Source organism: Panthera tigris, chromosome A2 (assembly GCF_018350195.1).
Source record: "Panthera tigris isolate Pti1 chromosome A2, P.tigris_Pti1_mat1.1, whole genome shotgun sequence".
In the NCBI taxonomy this organism is placed as follows: domain Eukaryota; kingdom Metazoa; phylum Chordata; class Mammalia; order Carnivora; family Felidae; genus Panthera; species Panthera tigris.
In genome coordinates this window covers 165,851,352-165,874,394 of record NC_056661.1, presented here as the reverse complement: position 1 = coordinate 165,874,394, position 23,043 = coordinate 165,851,352, and the positions used below count along the sequence as shown (strand labels likewise).

Here is a 23,043-nt window from a genome sequence, read left to right as displayed (position 1 = left end):
GTCTCTTTGCCCTGCGGCTAGCTCTTGCCGTGGCGACGTGTGCCCGGACGCCCAAGCTCGACCCGGTAAGCACCTCTGCCTGCTTTCCCCCAGTGATGAGAACGTTCACGGACTCAGGGTAGAGGAGCCATGAGACGGAAGTCGGAAGGAGCCGGGGAGCCAGAGGCTTCTTAGAGCACCCCGTCAGCTCCCGTCCCCCCTCCCAACCGCCAGTGGGCTGTGGGGTTCAGGAGGAACAGGCTTCTTTGCAAGCCACTGAGATCTGGGGCCTTACCTGCTACGGCAGGGGGGTACTTGGCCTGTACAACTGTACTTCGCTATTGCGAACCAGCAAGGTCCCGGGAAGAGGAGAGCACAGTCACACCCTTCCGATCCAAGCAGACACCCATGGATGTCCACACGCACCAGCTAGAACAGTACGGCTCGAAGTCATTGAACGTGACTTACCATCTCCTGGTGCCGAATGCCACTGAATGTTTTATTTTTATACTTTGGGTCCACATATCAGAAGCGCTGACGTACAATAGCCATTTATCACATAGAAATAAAGCAATTACTACAAAACGAGAATTAGGAATGGCAAGGAGTGTTTCTAAGACAATTTAAGGAGTGTTTTTAGGTTCCCAGCTCGTGGGGCACCCGGTCGCTGTGTGTATGCAGCCACGTGCACAGGCCATCCTGGCAGGCCCGACCCAGTGTCAACCAGAACTCCGTGGAGACAGGCCAGGTAACCAGATGACCACGAAGGGACGAGAGTGATCTTGCTGCTAGGAGCAATCCCAACTGATCACCTAAGAAGCACAGGAAATCACTCAAGTATGGAACCTCTGAAACTCGACTTTTATCCATCCCTCACTTGTTTCAACTGATTAAGCTTATCACTTTGAAATTTTTATAGACTAAAGACTAAAACTGGGTAGGTTGTCAGCTCTAGAAATATATTTAGGGTTCCTACATACAGCTAGTAAAAACACGTTTCATTGGAGAACAGATTACACCATAGCACTTAACCCCAAACCCATACAGTTTATCCAAAATTAAGGTAAACGTCCCCCCCAGGAATGATAGTTTTCCCTGACTATGAATTCAACATTCCAGAATTTTCTTTTGATAGCAAGAGCGGCAGAGGGGGCAGGCATGGAAAGGAGAGCTGTCTCCCAGGGAGAACTCCTCCAGGGCAAGGAGACACGTGTGGTGAAACACATGTGAGCAGGACAGGAGGACCATCTCTCGGGAAGGCTGGCCGCAGAGCATCTCCACCGGGTCCTGGCGACGGTCGCCGCTGGTGGGGAGCGGGGTGAGACAGATGGGACACTCATGGGTCTCCCGGTGCAGAGCCTGCAGCACAGGACAGGGAGTGAGTTGGTTGTGCAGGGTGTGAAGGGAAGCTTCCTGAACTTAAGGGAGAACCATATACCAAGAGACGGGGATATTCTAGAAATGAAGTTCCATCTTGTGTTCCAATAACACTAATTGCACATATACTGCTACTCTTGTGAAATACGGAAAGGGATAGTAACTCACGGCCGAAGCAATTTTTTTTTAGTAATCTCTACACCCAGTGTGGGGCTCAAACTCACGACCCCAAGACAAGAGTTGCATGTTCTTGGGGAGCCTGGGTGGCCCAGTTGGTTAAGCGTCCAACTTCAGCTCAGGTCATGATCCCACGGTTCATGAGTTTGAGCCCTGCATCGGGCTCCATGCTGCCAGTGTGGAGCTTGCTTGGGATTCTCTCTCCCTCTCTCTGACCCTCCCTGCTTGTGCGCCCTCTCTCTCTCTCTCTCTCTCTCTCTCAAATAAACTTAAAAAAAAAAAAAAAAAAAAAGAGTTGCATGCTCTTCTGACTGAGCCAGCCAGGTGCCCGTGTGATAAGCAATTTTAAAACAAACAAAAATACTTCATAAAATACTGAACATTAATGACATAGATTTCCTTTTAATTAAGCAATAAAGAGTAGTCCTTTTCAAAATCCTTGACCCTGGATAGCTGCTGAACTTTCTTTATAGATTTTCCTATTTTCATCATTTTCTAAGTGAGTTTTTCCTCTGTTGAATTCAGAGTGTCCCTTTCTTCCATGGCTACTACAGGTGCAAGAGGAGGGCAGGCCCGGGCTTGAAGGAAAACCAGGAAAGTAACACGTGGGGCGGTGTTTTCCCTTTGGTGTTCTCACTGCTCACAAAAAGGCATCATCAAAGCAGTTTCCGGCTGAAGGGCCTTGACCTCACCCCAGACTGGACAACGAAGGTTCAAGGACCGCCCCCCGCCCCCTCCCGCCGGTTCAGGCACAGCCGGGGCTGGAAGCACGGATCTGGCACCACCAGGTCCCCAAGTCTCCCCTCTAATGTCACCCAGACTCCTGGGGGCGCCGCTGCTTCCGGTTAGTGACCCAAGCCTACCCGGATCTGGATCTTCTCCCAGTCTCCGTCGGTGAGCTCGTGGCCACACCTGTCCTCCAGCTGCTGAAGAACACTTCGGTTTATGGCCAGGCAGTGGTCGATTTCCGAAAACAGCTCTTCTATGTTTGTGTTGTAGGAGCACAGTATGCGGCGGCTGATTTCTGTGAACTGGAAAGGACACGGGAGGCAGCGGGCTAACGCCGGGTGAAATTCTACACGGAGGCGGAAGGGAAGCCTCTTCTTGAATTCTGACGGCCTTTTTTTGCTAACTTTCCTCAGGTCTCTACCTTTGAATGAGACTTTTTAGGGGAGCGCCTGGGGGGCTCAGTCGGTTAAGCATCTGACTCTTGATTCCCACTTAGGCCATGATCTCAGGGCTCGTGAATTTGAGCCCAGTGTCGGGCTCTGGGCTGACAGTGAGTGCAGAGCCTGCTTGGGATTCTCTGTCTCCCTCTCTCTCTGGCCCTCCCCGGCTCACGCTGTCTCTCCCTGTCTCTCTGCCCCTCCCCTCCCTCTCTCTCAAAAATCCAAACATTTAAATAAAAGACTTTTTGGGGAAACAGACATACAGATGTTTACTTAACAGAGCCATGTTCGGGTAGTTTATGCAAAGAGGTTCACAAAGGTTCACCTGGTTGTAAGTCTTGGTGGTTGCTAACAAGGAATACGCTGTAACTAAAAGTTGAGAAGACATAAGAGGGAAAAGGAAGTGGAGAGGAGAGAGGCATTAGAATCGCTCAGGATCAGTGCCACTGTGGCCCTGCCCCGCAGCCTTCGCTCCTGTGCTCAAGCCGGCCCTCACCGCGCTGGCTGCCGCAGGGCCCGAGGGCCAGCGACACTGGAGGCAGTGCTCGTGCCAGCCCTCTGCCCCCAGCTGCCTTCCCCCTGGGGCTGCATGTTATGAACGATCATTTTAGCGTGACCATAAAAAAAAAAAAGAGAAATCCAAGAGAAAGATTATCCCTTCTTGTAAACTCCTTAGGCATTCTGCCTTTCTCACCGAGCCCTAACATCATAATTTGAAAACTCCCATTGCCTGAGGACCTCAAAAATCTCTTTATGGGGGTAATCAATTTATGGACAGTTGCACACCCCCTCGCTACGGATCTTTAGGACTTAGTTTAAAATTCCGTTTCCCTTGCTAGTCGACCGTATGGAGGCAGCATAGTACATTTTATCTCCAACTTTAAGGTGGTTTGCTTTTGAAAGTATTGTCCTTAGAGTTCTCTAAGGCCCCTCCCCGGCTCAGTTCTTTTTATAAAGTACTACTTTTTAATATGAAGTACTGCATTTTTGATACAAAAGGACTTAGAAAAACAGTGATCTCGGGACGAATGGTTTTAGCTGGCTGTGGGATGATGTGCTATCGCCTTCTGATGGCAACGAGCTGGAATCGCCGGGGGGAAGCAAAGCCATTAGACGTGTGTTTGCAGCTGGAATTTGCTCAGATCCGACGAGTAGGAGGGGGCACGCCTAGATGCCGCGGGAGTCACAGGGACTCGCAGTATGCTCGTTTGTGAGCCGTTACTTGGTAGCACGTGCTAGCTTGCAAACTAGCTTAACATGACATCCTTCACTCTCCTCTCCTCCCCTGGACTCTGCTTGGCTGTGTGCGGCCTTGGCAATATTTACTGTGTGATTCTCCCGATTTCTCCAAAGTGAGGAATCTTCAGCTTTTCTGTACGTGCTCTTCCGTCAAGATGCCATTGCTCCTTTTCAAAAAGGGAAAGCCGTAGGAATTTTGGTTTATTAGAAATGTGACGTGTCTAAATCTTTCGTGGGGTTTTTAGTGAGACAGCTCTTGTTTTGCTGGTGTTTCGATTGCAGTAGTTCGGGTTTTAGACGGCTTGCCCATCTTCCCGTAAGTCCTGCAAGATTTTCCAGGAACAAACACATTGGGAGCAAAGCCTAGATAGAAGAGCGATTTCATGATTGCAGAGGGCTCGTGACATCTCGTTAGATGTGCTTGGAAGGGAGAATAGTTTCATGTTTCCAATTAGATTGTGGAGATCTGGATTATTAGAGTAAGAGGAAAGGCAAAGACCAGAAACAACTAGGGCAGGGGTGGGGGCAGAGTGAATGGTTTCTATCAGAGAGTTTTGGGGAAGAACCCTCACGCATGCTGGTGGGAGTATAAACTGGGGCAGCCGCTGTGGGAAATGGTACGGAGGCTCCTCAAAAGGTCAAAATGCCGTCTGAGCCAATAGTTCCACTACTGGGTATTTGCCCAAAGAAAATGAAAACGCCAGTTTGAGAAGATACACGCCCCCCTGTGTTTACTGCGGCATTGTTCACGAAGGCCGAGACGCGGAAGCAGCCCAGGTGTCCATCCACGGGCGAGTGGATAAAGAAGACGTAACATACAGACACTGACACACGCACAGGAGTATCACGCAGCCATGAAGAAGACGAGACAACACGGATGTACCTAGGGAGTAGCGTGCTGAGCAAAATAAGTCAGGTTGAGAAAGACAGATGCCGTGCGATTTTACTCGTGTGTGGAATCTAAAAACCGTGAACATCCCGAGGGAAGGGGGGAGGGGGAGGGCCAGACGGAGTCTCCTCATTATGGGATGAACGAATCCCGGGAAGAAAAGGCCGGCGTGGGGGATGCCGCCACCGATGCTGTGGCGGTCTCGTGCGGTGACAGATGGCAGTTACACGTGTGGAGAGAAGGGCATGATGCACACGCTTGTGCAATCACCACTTTGCACGCTGTGTGTCGACTCTACTCACATTAGAAGAAGGGGTTTTGGCGACAGGACTGTACTTGCTCTTCTTATGTTCCTTTCCTTTGTCTTCTCAAGACAGTGTGCGATGCGCTTAGAAAAAGCCCTTTTCGGGGCGCCTGGGTGGCTCCGTCAGTTAAGCGTCCGACTTCGGCTCAGGTCATGATCTCACGGTCTGTGAGTTGGAGCCCCGCGTCGGGCTCTGTGCTGACCGCTCAGAGCCTGGAGCCTGTTTCAGATTCTGTGTCTCCCTCTCTCTCTGATCCTCCCCTGTTCATGCTCTGTCTCTCTCTGTCTCAAAAATAAATAAACGTTAAAAAAAAAAATTAAAAAAAAAAAAAAAAAAGAAAAAGCCCTTTTCGTAAAATTGTTTTTAGAACTTTGTAAAAGGTAAGACCCGGGGCTGGCTGCTCTGGGTCACCCCCGTCCTGCAGAAATGTAACACGAACCCTAGACGTGGAGGAACCACGCTTTGTAAAGTCCTTGAAAAGGTGAAGTTAATTGTAATATCTTGCTTTACCCAACACATCCAGAATGTTACCATTTCAAAGACGTATCGCGTGAATAACTATTAACCAGACGCTTTATTCTTTTCTCTTGTTCAGTCTTTGAGATCCTGAGCGTGTCTAGCACGTGTCGATTTGGCCTCCCTGGCCTCACGTCAGGGACTCGACAAGCGCCGGAGGCTTGTGGCTGCCGGGACTGGACAGCACGGCCTGAGGGCTCGTGGGGGCGTTCGTTCGCCGGGAAGAACCGCGTCTGTGCCGATCGCAGCGCCCGAGGCTCGGAGAGCTAGCTCACCTGGGGCCGTAGCAGTGGCTGCTTGTAAGATACTTGCAGGCTGCTCTGGGTAGCAACGGAATCGCCTGTGCCAGGGGGTGACGCTGGTGGCCGCCACCCGCCTGCCCTCTTGCTGTCCCCCCCCCCCCCCCCCCCCCAGCGCAGAGCTGTCTTCAGAAGTTGCCGTCTCATCTGGAAAGCGTGACTGCCATCCCTCCTGTGCCAGGTGAGGCCGCGCGGCATAGGTCTTCCACGTGGACGTGGGGTCTCGGGGCCCCGGGGACAGCGGGGCACGGGGCCGCGGGGGACGGTGCCCGCATCCTACCGGCCGGCACGCCGCACTCGTGGGTGGCACCGAGGCTCCTACTTTCGGTCACTGAAGTTTGGGGGGCGTTTGCTCCAGCAGTTGGAGGAGTCCTGATCGAGGGACCCATGTGGTCCGTCCCACGTCGTTGGGCTTGGTGAGGCAAACTGAGCCTATCGGAATCTCAGAGACAATTAGATGTGACGCGGGGGACACATCCTGGATGCGCGGGACTTCCAGCTTTCGAGTGTTCTGGTCTGTGGACGTCTCGTGTGTCCCTGATGTGGACCGACCCGGCTGAACACAGTGTTTAAGTCACCTCCGGGGCTGCTTCTCCAAGGTCAGACCTCACAAGGTGCCCTCAGGGATGTGGCGTGCCCTCTGATTCTTCTCCCTCCCACAAGATGACGAGGGGACACGCAGGAAGGGAGGGGTGGCTGTGGTGAGCGAGCCCGCGCCGGCCTTCGTCCCCGGGTGTTATAAGGATGAGCGCCGAGTGTCAGGGAAAGGCCGCGCTGTGCCACGACAGGCGTCCGCATGGCTGACGGTTGAATCTTCCAGGCACTTGTGTTTCGGGGGTTTGTTTGCAATTGTTTTTTAGCCATACAGACGCCCCCGAACTTACAGCAGTTTGACTTTAATTTTTTTTTTTTTCAACGTTTTTTATTTATTTTTGGGACAGAGAGAGACAGAGCATGAACGCGGGAGGGGCAGAGAGAGAGGGAGACACAGAATCGGAAACAGGCTCCAGGCTCCGAGCCATCAGCCCAGAGCCTGACGCGGGGCTCGAACTCACGGAGCGCGAGATCGTGACCTGGCTGAAGTCGGACGCTTAACCGACTGCGCCACCCAGGCGCCCCAACAGCAGTTTGACTTTAAAGTTTTCAACTTTACGACGGTGTGGAAGTGGTGCACACTCAGTAGAAGCCATACTTCGAATTTCGAATTTCAATATTTTCCCAGGGCTAGTGATAGGCGGTCTGATCCTCCCCCGTGACGCCGGGCGGTGGCCACGGCTCCCAGCAGCCACGCGATCACGAGGGTCAACAGCCGACACACCGACCGCCGTCTGCACCCGCACAGCCATTCCCGTCCCTTCCAGTGCAGCCCTCCGGGCGTCACAGGAGATACTCGACACTTTGTTGTGAAAGAGGCTTGCGTTAGACGATTCTGCCCAACCGTAGGCCAACGTGAACGTTCCGAGCACAGTCAAGGCGGGCTGAGCTAAGCTGGGGTCTTGGGTCGGTTAGGTGTACCGAATGCATTTTTGACTTAATGATGTTTTTGACGTACGATGGGTTTACGGGGACCTGGTGCCATCGTAAATCAGGGAACACCTGTGCTGAGAGGCCCGGAGGAACATGCTCTTCTCTTTAGCAATCACGTTCTCTCCCACACCGACTGTAATCGTCACTGTGACTTACGTTCGTCAGCAGGCCGTGTCTCCTAGGGCCTTGAGTTTTATTTCCTTTGTGTTTTGGCCTTTTGACTATTTGATAACCTCTATACAAATGACTGAGGGTAGGCGTGTCCCTACCATGTAAAAGGGAGAATTCCTCGGAAATCTGTATGACTGCCTTCAACTTCCTATTGCACGGTCCATGTGCCCTGGGAGTGAGTTCTCTTGAAGTGAGAGCGATTCCTCATACATACTTGGAATGTAAGATCTTTTCTTCCTCCAAAATTATGCCTCAGAAAAAAAAGGGGTCACATTCTATTCCAGACCTTACAAAAGATTTCGGGTTATAAGGCATGTTCTAAAATTATTTCGAGCACAGAAGTGCTGTCTGGAGAAGGTGCATGAGTGTGAGAGTGGTTGATTTGGGTGCCGGTTCTCAAGCCTAGTCCTGGGAGCAGCGGCACCCCCGGGAGTCTCAGCCCTACCCCCGACCTGGGGCTCGGAACCTGGGGGCCACAGATAGCTGCATCTGAACTGTCTCTCCGGAGACGGAGGGCTGCTGTCACAGAAGTCACCTGCTTACTTTTAAGAGTCAAAGTTATTTAACACAGCTTTCTTTATCATACCTGGGAGTGTGAGTGCCCAACTCCAGGTGTTGAGGTATCACTGTGAGCTGTCCGAGGTCACTGCAGAGGGCAACAGAATAAATGTGGAGGCCACACACACACATATTATCGTGTATGTTGTATGTGATAACAGACATACGTGTATCTGCCCAGGATGGCTGAAGGAGTCCCCGCCGTTCTGACACATCGATGACTTCTCACAGGTTGAGATAAAGCACAGTAGATGGAAACAGAGGGGACGGCTCTGAACAGCTGTGTCTGGTGACTCCCCAGTGGCCCTGGTGAGGACAACCCCCAAGTGTCACCTCCCCAGGCCAACCTCCTCCTGCCCTCAGTGCCCTTGGCACATGCCTCATTGCCTTTATTGCTACAAACTTGGGGGCTGGGGGTGCTGTGCCTCACACTGATGATGTCCTGTGGTGTTTTTCAAGGGTCTTCAAACATGTTTACATTTCTCAAGGGCCTGGGATGTGCCCTGACCACGGCAGGCTCTCCCTCAGCACTTGTTGAAAACATGGCCCGGCCAGTTTTGCAGATGCGGCGAGTAAATCTGGGGGGGATGGATCTTTTTTTTTTTTTTTTTTTTTTTTTTTTGAGAGACAGAGGGCGAGCAGCGGAGGGACAGAGACAGAGGGAGACGCAGAATCCGAAGCAGGTTCCAGGCTCTGAGCTGTCAGCACAGAGCCTGACGCGGGGCTTGAACTCACAGATCATGAGATCATGACCTGAGCCGAAGTCGGACGCTTAACTGACTGAGCCACCCAGGCGCCCCTCAGTAGGCCAATCTTAATGCTAACTGGTGCCATATAGCAAAACAGTAAATAAATGCTTAGGATATGTTATAATATGTGAGAATTATAAACTAATTCTATACTCAAATACTTACAACAGATACTGAGTATAGAAGAAATATACTGCTTTAGTAATATTCCATAAGTTTTGATATGTATTTTGCTGTCAATTCGGTTCAAAATATTTTCTAATTTCCATTGTAATTTCTTTACCAAGGGGTTATTTAGAACTGTTTCTGTATTTCCAAGTGTGTGAGATATCTCTAGTTATTAAAAAATTATTTTAAATTTCTAGCTTATGTACACGGTGGTCAGAGACCATGATGTACACATTTAATTTTATTTTTAATTTTTAAAAAAAAAATTTTTTTTGGAATTTATTTATTTTTGAGACAGAGCATGAATGGGGGAGGGGCAGAGAGAGGGAGACACAGAATCCAGCAGACTCCAGGCTCTGAGCCATCAGGCCAGAGCCTGACGCGGGGCTCGAACTCACGGACCGCAAGATCGTGACCTGAGCTGAAGTCGGACGCTCAACCGACTGAGCCACCCAGGTGCCCCTAATTTTTTTTTAATGCGTATTATTTTTGAGAGAGAAAGACAGAGTGCAAGCAGGGGAGGGGCAGAGAGAGGGAGACACAGAATCCGAAGCGGGCTCCAGGCTCTGAGCTGTCAGCACAGAGCCCGACGTGGGGCTTGAACTCATGAACCGTGAGATCATGACCTGAGCTGAGCCGAAGTCAGATGCTTAACCAAAGGAGCCACGCAGGTGCCCCTCTATGTTTTAAATGCCTTATGCTATGATGAGAATTTTTGTGGTCAGTTTTTATAAGTGATATATTTGTATTTTGAAAGAGTGCGTGTGCCACAGGTCCTGGGTGTCACTGTCCCCAATGCCTTTGCTTCATATCTGCTTTGTCTGATGTCAGCACCCCAGATTTTCCTGTCGTTTTCTGTGTGTGTGTCTATGCACCCATCTTACATACCTTATTCTCGTTCTCACACATAATAGTCCCTTCGAAGTCATGTGACGGGGCTTGTGCTGACCGATCCATCCAGAGGGACGTTGGTCCGTCCTGTTCTGTATTTTCGAGTTGTCTTGCCATTGGCTTACTTTTCTCTCTGCTCTTTTCTTCCACCAACATTTCTCTCTCTCTCTCTTTCTCTCTGCTAATTTGAAGGTTAAAACTCCATTTCAGTTCTTTCAGCAGTCACCCTACAAATGTATATTAAAATGAGTAACGTCTGAGGTCAGAATTTTCACCCCGAGCACGTTAGCGGGGGATTCTGTGTGTTCAAGCTGTCTCTTCCTCTCTTTTACGCTAGAAGACGTTAGTGGTCCTGCTTTACAGAGTCTGTGCCTATTAGGTTTGTCCACATTTTTACCACCTTGTACTTCACCCTTCTTGCATCTTGGACTCCGGGATCATTTTCTTTCTTCCTGAAAGGCACCTTTCAGAATCTCCTCTAGTGAAGGCATTTTTGTCTGAAACGGTCTTTCCTTTGCCTCTCTTTTTTCTTTTTTCTTTTGTTAAGTAATCTCTATGCCCGGCGTGGGGCTTGAACTCACAACCCTGGGGTCAGGAGTCACCTGCTCTTCCGACCGAGCCAGCCGGGCGCCCTGCCACGCTTCTCGCTGGAACCCTCCTTTGGTGTGTGTGGCATTCAAGGCTGTTAGTGCCTCACTCTAGTCCCAGAGGTGCTGTGCTCAGTCTTCCGGCTTCTGCCATCACTTCTGAGAAGGCTGTAGCTTCACTCGACATGCCCTTCTTCTTTAGTGTTTTAATCACATTGGGGGTCCTGGGGCTTCTGAAGGCTGTGCGTCATTCCCACATGCAAAAGTCGTAGCCTGTCTGCTTCAAGCTGCCGCCCCGTCCCCATGCTCTTCCGCTCCTGAATTCTGGTTCCTGGACACGGCCTTCATGACCTGTTTTTGGCACGTCACTTCCTTGCAGCCACTTAGATGGGAGGCGACGGCACAGAAGGAAGGGGGGACACGAGGACATCCAGGGTCCCTTCCCTGCCATGCGCCGAGGGCTCAGACCCAGTTTTATTGGACAATTTATCTGTGTGGGTAAGCGTTAGATATACATGTATGAGGCAGGAGACTCACACTGTGTACTTTTGGAGGTTCCACACGTGAACTAAATGCTTTCGTGTTTGCACTTAAAATTGGCCTCGCACAGCATAACATTTAAGCTAATAATTGAAACATTCTTCTTTGCTTGGAACAGCATTTAATAGCAGACACAAGACACCAGGGCAGAATGAGGGGTGGGCAGGCAGCCGGGTAGTGGCCAGCGAGGAACAAGGGTCCCGGTGGTCCCGGACTGCGCCAGCCCAGCCCTTTGCTGAGTGCCCTCAGCTCAGCAAGAGCCGGCGGCTGCTCCCCACCCTGCCCCTGTGCTCCCGGGAGCTGCTCCCCATCCCGTCTGTGTCTGCACCCCCATCTCTACCCGCCCCAAACCCCGTGCTCCCCATTTCACTTCCTGTCCCCTCCATTTCTTTGTATTTCTATGACACTCGCTACTTTTTGGAGTTGACGTTAACGACACAAGTTATTGTTGTCTCTCCTGGGGAAGGTGGGTGCAGCAGAGAGGGACCCCCCTCAAGGAGCTGGCCCTAGGGATCTGGGGGGCAGGGAGGGACCTGGACGGGTTTTGTAAAGCACAGAACCGCAGGCATCGGTCACTGGAAGCCATCTGGAGTGCTGTGCCCCACAGTGTGATTTAATTTATATTTCATATCTACTAGCCTGCCTAACAGATGTAATGTCACTTTCACACTTGTTAACAAATCACACTTTCTTGCTTAGGTGAAATTAAAAGCATTTCATAAATGAGAAAAGTAACAATTCCTTTTATGTGTAATGGTGGTTAAGGACTGTTAAAATGCAGTGTGTTCAATCTAGGCTGAATAACTTTACCGTGGAGTGTCTGCGTGCCGCACGATTAACGAACGGGCCGGGAGCGTGGCCGTCCCACGGTGCACACGGGGCCAGCCCCGGACCCAGGTGCCCGTGTGCAGGAAGGCAGGGTGGGAACAAGGGGAGCCCGGTGGGGGGCTCAGAGTTAGAGGGGAACAGGGTGTGCGCGGGGCGGGACGTCTGACAGCTTCGAGGGAGGCTGCAGGTGGGAGGGGCCAGGTGGGAACGAGGGGGCGGGGCCCTGTGTGGTGGGAGGAGCCCGGGCTGCCTCCAGCTCTCCTCTGATGCCCGAGTGGCCTTCTGGGAGCACTGCCCTCACCACCTCTGCCTTGATCCCCAACCCCCCATCTTGGGCCTGTCTGGAGGCCGAGGTCCCCTGGGGCCTCTCATTACTTCCCTGTAGGAATTTCCCAAGCGGCCAAAGTCACTGACAGAGTCCCATGAATAACTGTCACGTTCCCCTGTTTCCATGACTCCCCTGCACGAATGACTCCCGAAGACCGCGAGGACGCCCGGTGTGCGTGGGCTCATAGCAAATGAGCTGGCTCTCAACTCTCACAGAGCACTTCTGGCCCCTCACGGGCACCTGTCATCGCCTGGATGCTCTCCTCTCTTCCTGTGTGTATTTCTTAGTGCCTGGAAGGAGTTCCTTACATTCAGGGACGAATCTGATTCGCGCTGAGGCCCTTAGCGTTCATTAAAAAAAATTGATTGTACGTTTGTAGATTAGAAAGGAGGACACATATATCCCCCAACGTATATATTCTAAAGGGTGTTTTTTGGGATTAAAAAAAAGGAACAATGCCAATGAGGAATGATTTTGAAGCTACTTCCAACTACCAAGATTCAATAAGCTTGGCGTTTAGCTTATGATCATACCATTGACATTAGCTTGTTAATACATACACTGCAGATGTATCTACGGCAAATTTCTAAAAGTGAACCGGTGTGACCTTATTCTTGTAGCTTCACACGTTCAAAGTCAGCAAGGGTGATATTACCAAGTTAAATCACCGTGCACTTATCCACCACCTATTGTGGCCAATTCAGAGCCATGTCCTAAGTGTAGCTATGATTAACTATTTCTTAAATCTCGAATTCTTATGTGTTCAGTGTCCTTCTTTACTTCCTTCCTGTTATTAGGGTCAGATGCCCTTAGTAATTGAAAGGGCAAGAACTGGCCAAAAAAAAAAAAAAAAAAAAAAAAGACAATTGAGTTCTAGTTTTTAAACCAATGGCTAATATCATGCACTCTACAGGAACAAAATGTATAACCTATTCCATTTTAAAGAGAGTGAATGTCTTCATACATTTTTCCTTTCAAGTCTCATACTTCAGATATCGGATAAATCAACTAAGAGTTCAGGTTATTGATATGTAAAGCAATTACTGGTCATTTACCAGTAACATTACTGGCTAAACATTAAAAACAATATAGTAACAAAAGTACCCAGGTGAACTTTGTCTGCCCGGGAGGCCTCTCTAAGTGATCCGTCTGGATGTCAGCAAATTGCTTCCTAATGTGTTGACTTATGACCACCCTCAAAAGCAAAATGAAAAGGCTGGAATTTACAGCATATCAATGAATCAGTTGATAAGCTTTTACTGGTTTAATATCCTCCCAGTCTTGCTGCTTGGAGCCACTTCAAGTTAGCAACAGAATGTTTGCCGTCTCCGTGTGATAAAGGCAGTCACAGGACTAAACAAACTTTCAGACCATTATGCTGTTTGGTGAGATGTAAATGAAAAAAGTACGGGGAATCTCATGTAGGAGGGTGTGGGAGCGGGCGGCCCCCAAAGTCAACCACAGCATCTGACAAATCACTAACCTTACTTTTTTAAGCAACGGTCAGGACTTTTAGCTGGGGTGGAGATAATACAATGCATTTGCAAAGTTGTAATTGCAGCAATAAAAGGCCATCCCTCAATCGCATGACTTGTGCAGAATTTCTAGATAAGGACCAAAGGCGGCAAGGACCAACCACTGCCTTCTGGGCAACACTGGGGCTTTCTGTTCACACCGGGGACCGGAGCACAGCGGCTTTCCTGACCTTTCCGCGCGGCTGTGACCTGAGTTCACTGAGCCTCGTGGCAAGAGAGCCCCGGGACGGCTGCGCCGTCCCTGGCGGTTCCAGCTTCATTCTCTGACACCCTCGGGGACAAAACCCAACGTTTGATCTGTTCTGTTCTTTCCACAACCTATTTAAAAGAGCCCACGTTGTAACACGACATCACTTGGCTCTGGGTCAGTTGGGAATGTGCCGGTGATATTTTTTTAAGGCAAGGCGAATCGGCAAAAAAAAGGGACTCTCAGCGTATGGAAGCATTAACATTTGTAGAGAGACCACCTCTTTATTGATCGGTCAACACCCAACTGGTGCACAGAAACTAGAGGAGAGGTCTCGTTAATCCCCCGCAACAGAGGAAGGAGCACGCAAGGCCGCAGTTCTGTTACAGGTAAGAGAGGTCAGTTTGTAAAAACAGAATGACCTGAGCTCACCTAATCCACGGTATTAAACGCATACCCATCTCGGCGAGATCTTGAAGCTTGAGACGAAACAGGCACTTCCTCATTTATTGTGTCTCAAATGTCACACTGCAATCCCTCTTTGCCTTCCTTTCCTATCGAGTGCAGACTTCTTTCTCCCTGAGGACAGCATATACTTCCTGCACAGTTGGCTCTGTAGGCTCTCCAGCTTCTAGACTTCAAACATGCCACCTCTCACCGTTCGCGGACAGGCAGCTCCGTGCACACTTGGGTCGTGGGCAGGGCAGTAAGCGAACAGGCCTGTGAAAAGGCACAGGCGTCACAAGGCAGCACCGAAAGGCGAAAGGCGAGCCTCTGTAGGAAAACCTGGCATTTCTGGAATGTCACTGACTACATTACAAAGCTACAAAGTGAGGCTCCCGCCCAGAGGAGCCTTGATTAAGTCATTGTTCGTTCTGGCTTTGGAATTTGCTTTTTCTAAAGGGGGGATTACTAGGAAAACTCCTGAAGCTGGACCTGAGCACACCCGCTTAGCTCTGGGAGCACATGCTTAGCTCTGGAACGCTGGCAGGAGGGGTGATGAGCGACCAAGACCAGGAGTTGTATTTTTATGTCAAATATCTTCATCTGAGCTTTCTAGATTTTAAAGCTGCATATTACTGGGCAAGCTTATGTTCAACAAAATACTTTTATAGGTATTTCAAGGAAAACACTCAGTTCAATTTTTTTTTTTTAACTAAAACATACAAGTTTGTTTCTTGACGAAAGTAATAAAATCGTTTCTCTCATAGAAAAATGCTATCTAAATATTGTTATAAAACAGTGTGTCCTATCAAACCAAGACACAAGGTAGCCTTTTATAAAGTCCCTCTGGGTGACATGACCACTCTCTCCGCTCAGGCAGGGGCGCACGGGTGCTTCCTGGGTCTAACGTCTATTCGCCATTAGGCTGCTGTACTTCCGAACTGTGAAATATGTATTCTACTCACACGATTCATCTTTAAAAGGGCACAATAGTCGGAACCCCCAAACTTTAATATACGTATAAGCAAATATTCCAAGGTTCAAATAAAGTTCAAATAAAGATGATCGTTTGCTTGTCAGCAAAGACATCTGCTGAATTGTTGCAGACCAGGCTGGAGAGAGCAGGAAAGCCACCGCGTCTAACTGCTGCGCAGGAGACGGGGCTCTCTGAGGACGGTCACCCGGTGCACACGACACCCCAGGACGTACTCTTCTTGTAACTGGAAGTTTACCCCCTTTGACCAACGTTCCCCCACCTCACACCCTCCCCCCAGCCCCCGGCAACCACCGTGCTGTTTCTGTGAGTCCGACTTTTTCAGATTCCACGTGTAAGAGACATCATATGCTATTTGCTGTTGACTGACTTCACTTAGCACAATGCCCTTAGAGGCTCCTCTGTGTCATCACAAACAGGATTTCTTTTTTTCAACGGACATGCACGTTGTTTCCATGTCTTGGCTGCTGTGAATAACGCAGCTCTGTCTCCAAGATATTGACTTCAAGTCCTTCAGATGAGCACCCAGAAGTGGGATTGCTGGATCATATTGAAAGTTCTATTTTTAATTTCCTTCAAAAACTTTTAATGTTTATTTAGCTTTGAGAGAGTGAGAGCGAGCAGGGGGAGAGGCGGAAAGAGAGGGAGACAGAAAATCCGAAGCAGGCTCAGCGTTGTCACTGCAAAGCCCAACACGGAGCTCGAACCCACGAACCGCGAGATCACGACCTGAGCCGAAGTCGGACGCTTAGCCGACTGAGCCACCCGGGCCCGCTCCCCCCCCCCCCCCCCGTTTAATTTTCTGAGGAGCCTCCATCCTGTTTGCCACAGAGGTTGCATCAATTTATACTCCCACCAGCAGTGCACAAGGCCTCCCTTTCGTCCGCATTCGCACCGACACTTGTTACTTCTTGTCTTTTTCATCACTGCCACTCCGACAGGTGCGAGGTGCTCTTCTCTGGTTCGATTTGCATTTTCCCTGATGCTGATGATGAGCATCTGTTCGTGTGTTCGCGTGTCCCTCAGCCACCTGGACGTCTTCTTTGGAAAAGTGTCTGTTTGGCTCCTCTGCCTATTTTTTAATCAGATTTTTTGGGTAAGTTTTACGAGTTCTTTATGTGTTTTGGATATGAATTAATCCCTTATCAGATATCTGACGAGCAAACATTTTCTCCCATTCTGTACACTGCCTTTTCACTGTGTTGACTGTTTTCTTTGCTGTGTGCAGAGACTTTCTAGTTTTACACAGTCCCATTTATTTATTTTTGCTTTTGTTGCTGTGCTTTTGTTGTTATATCCAGAAAACCATTGCCAAAAACCAATGTCAAGGAGACTTTTCCTGGATTTCTTCTAGAAATTTTGTGGTGTCAGGTCTTAAATTTAAGTCTTTAATCCATTTTGAGTTCATTTCTGTTATATTCTCTTGATGAACTCACCCTAACTAGATAACTAACATTATCTAGTTACCTTTTTTGTTTGTTATAGCTTTTGAGTTACAGTCTGTTTTGTCAGATGAGAAGCATGGGCGTCCCCATTCTCTTTGGGCTTCCGTGCACACAGAGTACTTTCTCTGCCCCTTCATTCGGAGCTTGTGTGTCCTTGCAGTGAGTCTCGCGGGCTGTGTATAGTTCATCTTGTTTTCTTAGCCCGTCTAGCCATTTCTCGCCTTTGGGTTGGAGAAGTGACCTGTTGTTTGACAGCTCTTTTTGTGGTTCCTTGTTCCTTCCTCCTCTCTTGTTGCTTTTCTTTGTGAATTGATTTCCCACAGGGGTGCGCTCTGACCCTCTTCATTCTCTCCTGGTGGGTTTCGCTTTGGGGTTATCGCAAGCCTTGCTAAGACCTTGTATAGATGTAACAATCTATTTTACACTGATAAGAACCTAGCTTCCATCCCAGACAAAACCTCTACCCTTTACTGCCCCCATTTTATGTTTTTGATGTCACAGTTGACCTCTTCTTATATTGTGTATTCATCAACAAACTATTGTACCTATCGTTATCTGTAATACTTTTGTCCTCTAATCTAGACAGTTAAGAGTTTAACACCCACCGCATTACAGCGTTAGAGGAATCTGGATGCGCCCGCGCGCGCCTACTTTCGCTGCTGTGTTGTGCGCAGCAATACACGTTTACGTCGCTCATTAGCACCCTTTCGTGTCACCTCGAGGAAGAGCTGGTGGCATTTCTTGTGAGGCTGGCCTAGTGCTGAGGACCCCCCTCAGTCTGGTCTGTCTCCTTCATCTCTGAAGCACACCTTTGCCAGGGAGAGTGTTCTCCGTTGGAGGATCTGCCTTTCAGCACCTGGAATATTTCGTCCTGCTCTCTCCTGGCCTCCGAGGTCTCCGTCGAGAGACCTGCCGACAGCCTCATGGGTATTCCCTTGTGAGTGTGGTTTTTCTCCTGCTGCTTTTAAGATTCTTTGGTTTTTGAGTTTTATTAGAATGTGTTTTGGGGGAAGATCTCTTTAAATTGCATTTGTTTGGTGACTTCATCAACTTGACTATCCAAATCTCTCGCCAATTTGGGAAGTTCTCAGTCACTATTTCTCTGTGCTACCTCCTCTCTCCTCTGAGACTCTCATAATTCACAGACCGTTTCCTTGGACGGTATGCTTTCTTCACTTTTTTAAATTTCTTTTTGTTTTCCTCTGGCTGGATAATTTCAAATTTCCTTTCTTCTAGATCACAGATTCTTCCTTCTGCTTCATCCAATCTGATGGGGATGTTTTCTATCTCTGTTCTCTGCTCCAGAATGTATTTGGTTCTTTATTGTTTCTGTCTGTTGAACTTGTCATTTTGTTCATGTATCATTTCCCCGATTTCATCAGATGCTCCGATGCTCAGATGTGTTTTTTTTAAGTTTTTAAATTTTATTTTTGAGAGAGAGAGAGTGGGGGAGGGGCAGAGAGAGGGAGGGAGACACAGAATCCGAAGCAGGCTCCAGGTTCTGAGCTGTCAGCACAGAGCCTGATGTGGGGCTCGAACCCATGAACTGAGCCCAAGTTGGACCTGAGCCCAAGTTGGACACGTAACCGACTGAGCCACCCAGGTGCCCCTCCTTCTGTGTTTTCTTGCCCCTCACCGAGCTTCCTTCAAACACCTATTTTGAACTCTTTCCCAGGTAAAGTGTAGCTCTCTAGGTCTTTGGGGTTGGTTATTGGAAGGTTGCTGAGATCCTTTGGTGGAATCATGTCCCCTTGGTTTTCAAGTTCCTTGAGGTCCCGTGTTGCTGTCTTCATGGCAAAGTAGCAGTTGCCTCCTGTTCTTTGCTGGCTGGCCTCAGGAGAGCAGTACCTTCTGTCACAGCCCTGCTCTGGGCTCAGAGGCTTTCTCTCCTACCCCACAGGTCTTGCTCCCTCTTGTGGCTGAATTCTTATGCTCGGATGCCTTCTCTGGATTCTGGATGGCTCCCGGCTGGGTGCTGATGGCCTTCCTTTGGCTTTCCCAATGGTGAAGCCACAGCTCAAGCCTGTGGTCTCTCCTTCACCCACAGATTGGGGCTGGCTTTCTGCATGTGCTCACTAGCTGCCTGCCAGAGCTTGCACTCACCATCAGGAGTGTGCACAGGGAGCCAGCCGCAGGGTGTAGGCAAGGCACATGTAGCACTGGGGGCCGCTTGGGGGGCAGATATGCAGGTGAGGCACCCCCAGGGGGGCTTCTTAATGGGGGCCACAGCACAGTCAGTAGGACCCTTGTCTCTTTCCTGCCCTCCGAGAGCCCTGTCTGCTGCACTTCCAGCTTCTTTTCCCCCTACCCCCCCAACCCCCCGTTATGCATTTCATGACTCAGTACTCGGGATGGAAGGAGGAGCCTCTCTGGCAGCATCCCACGCAGACAAGGAGGCTGGGTGCTCACTCACATGCTTTCACATTCCCCTGCAGGAGAAATCATGGGGGAGAAGACCTCTCTTGGCCCTGAGTGCCTCCTTGGGGCAGGGTGACATGGGTAAAGTCTAACTCCTCCTCTGACCCTCTCCAAAGCATTCCTGTGGGCGTCATGGAACTTTTCCTTGGGAAACCTGGACTTCCCAAAGGTTCTCTTGTATGTGGGTAATTGTCTGAGGCAGTGCTCTCTGGGGGCTCAACAGACTGGCCAAGAGGGTCAGAGCAGGTTCATGGGCCACTTTGGGGTCCACAGCTTGAACCAAAGTGATCCCTGTTACCGGACCCATGGGCAGGCGACAGTCCTTCCGGGTCCCTTACCCTCTGGTGCTGGCTTCCACAGTTCTACAAAGGCACTCTTACCTGTGGTGGGATGCCAGACTGTTGCTGCTGATGGGTGGGGGGCGGTTACGAGTGAGGGACATTTTATGTGGCCATGTTGCTGATGTCACCCCCAGAAAAATTTTTTTTTCTGAGCAGTACTTGTACATTCCTTGTTAAGTTTAATTTTAGTTGTTAACTATTATGCAAGGGATCCTTTTCCACTGCACTTTATATCATTATTGTTGCTCTATAAGAAACAATTCTTGCATATTTATCTTGAATGTGAACATCTTCGAATAGTTTAGTTCTAATTCTTCAAATGATTTTATAGATTTTAAATCCATGTGTATAAATAATATATGTACTATTATATAATGCCCATAAACACACCACACACACACACACACACACACACACACACACACTAATATTTTGTTTTCTTGTATTATTGCATTGGTAAGGATTGACCGAAGTGTGATGATAGTGGGTAACTGATTTTACATCTTTAGGGTTTCACTATCTAAAAAATGTGTTTTTAGTTTCTGATGTATGGTCTTTACTTTGATAAGGAAATGTCACCTAGCTCGTGTTTGCTGTTATTATTAGGAATGGATATTTAATTTAGTATTTTCAGTAAAGACTGAGATATGTCCATATGATTTTTCAGACTTAACAACATGAGTTTGCATACAAGTCTTTTATCATTTTAAAATGATTTCTACATATATGGTTATGCCTCCTGTTCCATGTGTCTGCATTCTGTTTTATCTGTTTTAACTCTGGTGAGACCTAGTCATTGTTAGTTTTTTAAATGCTGATGAAATTTTCATCTTCAGTTTCTTTTTCCCAAAATATCAGCTGTTGGCTTCACTTACAGTTTTACTTTTATCCTAACAAATTATTTTATCTTTATACTTTCTACTTAATGCATTTAAATTTTTTTTAGTGTTAATCAGTATAGCTTTCTCATTTGAATGTTTAGTTCATGATCTTTCATCTTTCTTGTTTAATAATAAGTGTGCATGACACTAATCATCCTCTAAGTACAGCTTTAGCCATACATCACAGAATACTAGTGTGCTCACTGTCACGAACACAGGAACAGTGTATAATTTAGGTTCTGAATTTCCGAGTGTACTTTAATATTCATTGATTTTACTGTGATTTTTTTTTTTTTTTTGCATATGCATCATTTATTTTTGAGCATGCCTTTATATAGGGCATTTTTATTTCATTGGATTCTAATGTGTCTGTTAGATTTTTTTCAATGTAATTCAAGTTTGTTATTTAATAGGGAAATTCATCTCAATCATGTTTGTGGTAATTAGTTATATTTTAGCCCTATCATCTTTTTTTTAAGTTTATTTATTTATTTTGAGAGAATCAGAGACAGTGTGAGTGGGGGACGGGCAGAGAGAGAGGGAGAGAGAGAATCCCAAGCAGGCTCTGTGCTGCCAGCAGAGAGCCTGATGGGGGGCCCAAACCCACGAAACCAAGACTCGGATGTTCAACCACCTGACCCACCGTGGCACCCCAGCCCTATCATGTTACCTTTCCTACTCATTATCCTTTCTTGTTGCCTCTTCTTGGAAATCTTTTTATACCCCCACATACATATCTACTGTGGTCTTTATAATTGCTGTGTGGTAATCGCTGTACGGATGTAGCTGGGGGCAGACTCTAGCTGCTTATGATTCCTTCTCTCTCATAATCATGGCTATAGTGAACACAGTCATTGATACATGTTAGCAAACATGTAGATCTGTAGGGTCAATTTCTAGGGGGCTCAAAGAGAACTTTCAGCCAGAAGTACATTCTTAGTTCTGCCAATGGCTTGTAAGAAGGTCCATTTTCCTCTCATTGTCATCAATACTAGATAATTATCATCAGAATTTCCAATTCTTGCTAATCTAGTAGGTGAAACAGATTTTTTTTCATTTGAGTTTTCTTTAATTATGAGTAAGGTTGAACATCTTTTTTAAAAGTTTTTTTTTTTTTTTTACATATTTATTTTTGAGAGACACAGACAGAGCACAAGTGGGGGAGGGACAGAGAGAGAGAAGGAGGCACAGAATCCGAAGCAGGCTCCAGGCTCCGAGCTGTCAGCACAGAGCCTGACGCGGGGCTCGAACTCACAAACTGCGAGATCATGACCGGAGCTGAAGATGAACGCTTAACCGACTGAGCCACCCAGGTGCCCCAATTTATTTTATTTTTAATTTTTATTATTTATTTACTATTATTTTTCATGTTTATTTATTTTTGAGAGAGAGAGACAGAGAGAGAGGGAGACACAGAACCCAAAACAGGTTCCAGGCTCTGGCCTGTCAGCACAGAGCCCTATGCGGGGCTCAAACTCACAAACCACGAGATCGCGACCTGAGTCGAAGTCAGGTGCTTAATCAGCCGAGCCACCCAGGTGCCTGATTACATGCTTTCTTGACTGGTTTCAGGTGAAGCATTTTTGGCATGAAAGTGCACAGGTCATGTTTTGTCCTAGCGCACTCTGCATACATTAGGAATACATAGTGTCCAGTTGTCTGGTTATCGGTAATTTCGTTTGTTGGGCTGAGATGTCTGTCAGACCTTCCCAGCGTAAAGCCTTCTCATGCTGTTTGTAAATTACATATAATCTTTGGGATGGTACTTTGAGACTGTGTGGGTATCTTATCCCTTGACAGTCTTTCTTTCACCCAGTAGTTTATCGTAATTTATTGGTATGAGCTCTCCGCAGGCTATCACTTGTGTATGCAGCCGCATGGTCTGGATGCATCTATAGAATCCTGGGTAATGTGAAATTCAATAAAGTAGTTCAATGATCTTTCGGATATCACTAAAACACATTGCATTTAAAATTATAGATTAAAATTGTAGATTATCACTTTATAGACCATGCTTGTAGCTTAGCAAGTCAGCTTGAAAAACGTAGGAGAAAAATCATTAAATTGCAAGAGCCATTCAATAAGTGACTGGGAAGCAGTCTATGTAGAAAAGGACAGCCTCTGGGCTCCACCCACACAGACGTTCAAACATACAGCCGCCCCTTCTCTGCAACCTCGCTCTCCAGTTTGTTATGCATGGTCAACCGTGGTCCCGGAACAGATGCATCATCAGAGGTCAGTGGGCGCCCAGCGCTACGTCCCACGTCACTCGCCTCCCTTCACCTTGTCACGTGGGCATTTCACCATCTCACATCATCACAAGAAAGGTGAATGCAGGACAGTAAGATATTTGAGAGAGTGACCCAGAGTCATGTAACTTTTATTACAGGATATCATCATTGTTCTCTCAGTTATTGTTAATCTCTTACTGTGCCTAATTTATAAATTGAACTTTATCATAGGTATGTATGTATAGGAAAAAATGTGGTTTATATAGGGTT

General features: G+C 48.0%; 1 protein-coding gene across 13 annotated transcripts in view; it reads right to left on the bottom strand.

The window, feature by feature from the left end:
- Nucleotides 1–451: 451 nt before the first annotated feature.
- RNF32 (ring finger protein 32) overlaps nucleotides 452–23,043 on the bottom strand; it is a 38,431-nt gene continuing 15,839 nt past the window's right edge. For 8 of the 13 annotated variants that reach the window (XM_042976349.1, XM_042976361.1, XM_007088201.3 and 5 more), the window contains 2 exons: nucleotides 2,397–2,564; nucleotides 452–1,338 (listed from right to left, as the gene is read on the bottom strand). In XM_042976349.1, the coding sequence (XP_042832283.1) occupies nucleotides 1,087–1,338; nucleotides 2,397–2,564 (420 nt within the window). In that variant the 3' untranslated portion in view covers nucleotides 452–1,086. Of the gene's footprint in view, nucleotides 1,339–1,915; nucleotides 2,170–2,396; nucleotides 2,565–8,234; nucleotides 8,295–14,267; nucleotides 14,740–23,043 lie in introns of those variants that run through there. The other 5 variants (XM_042976376.1, XM_042976373.1, XM_042976386.1 and 2 more) reach the window with 5 other exon arrangements.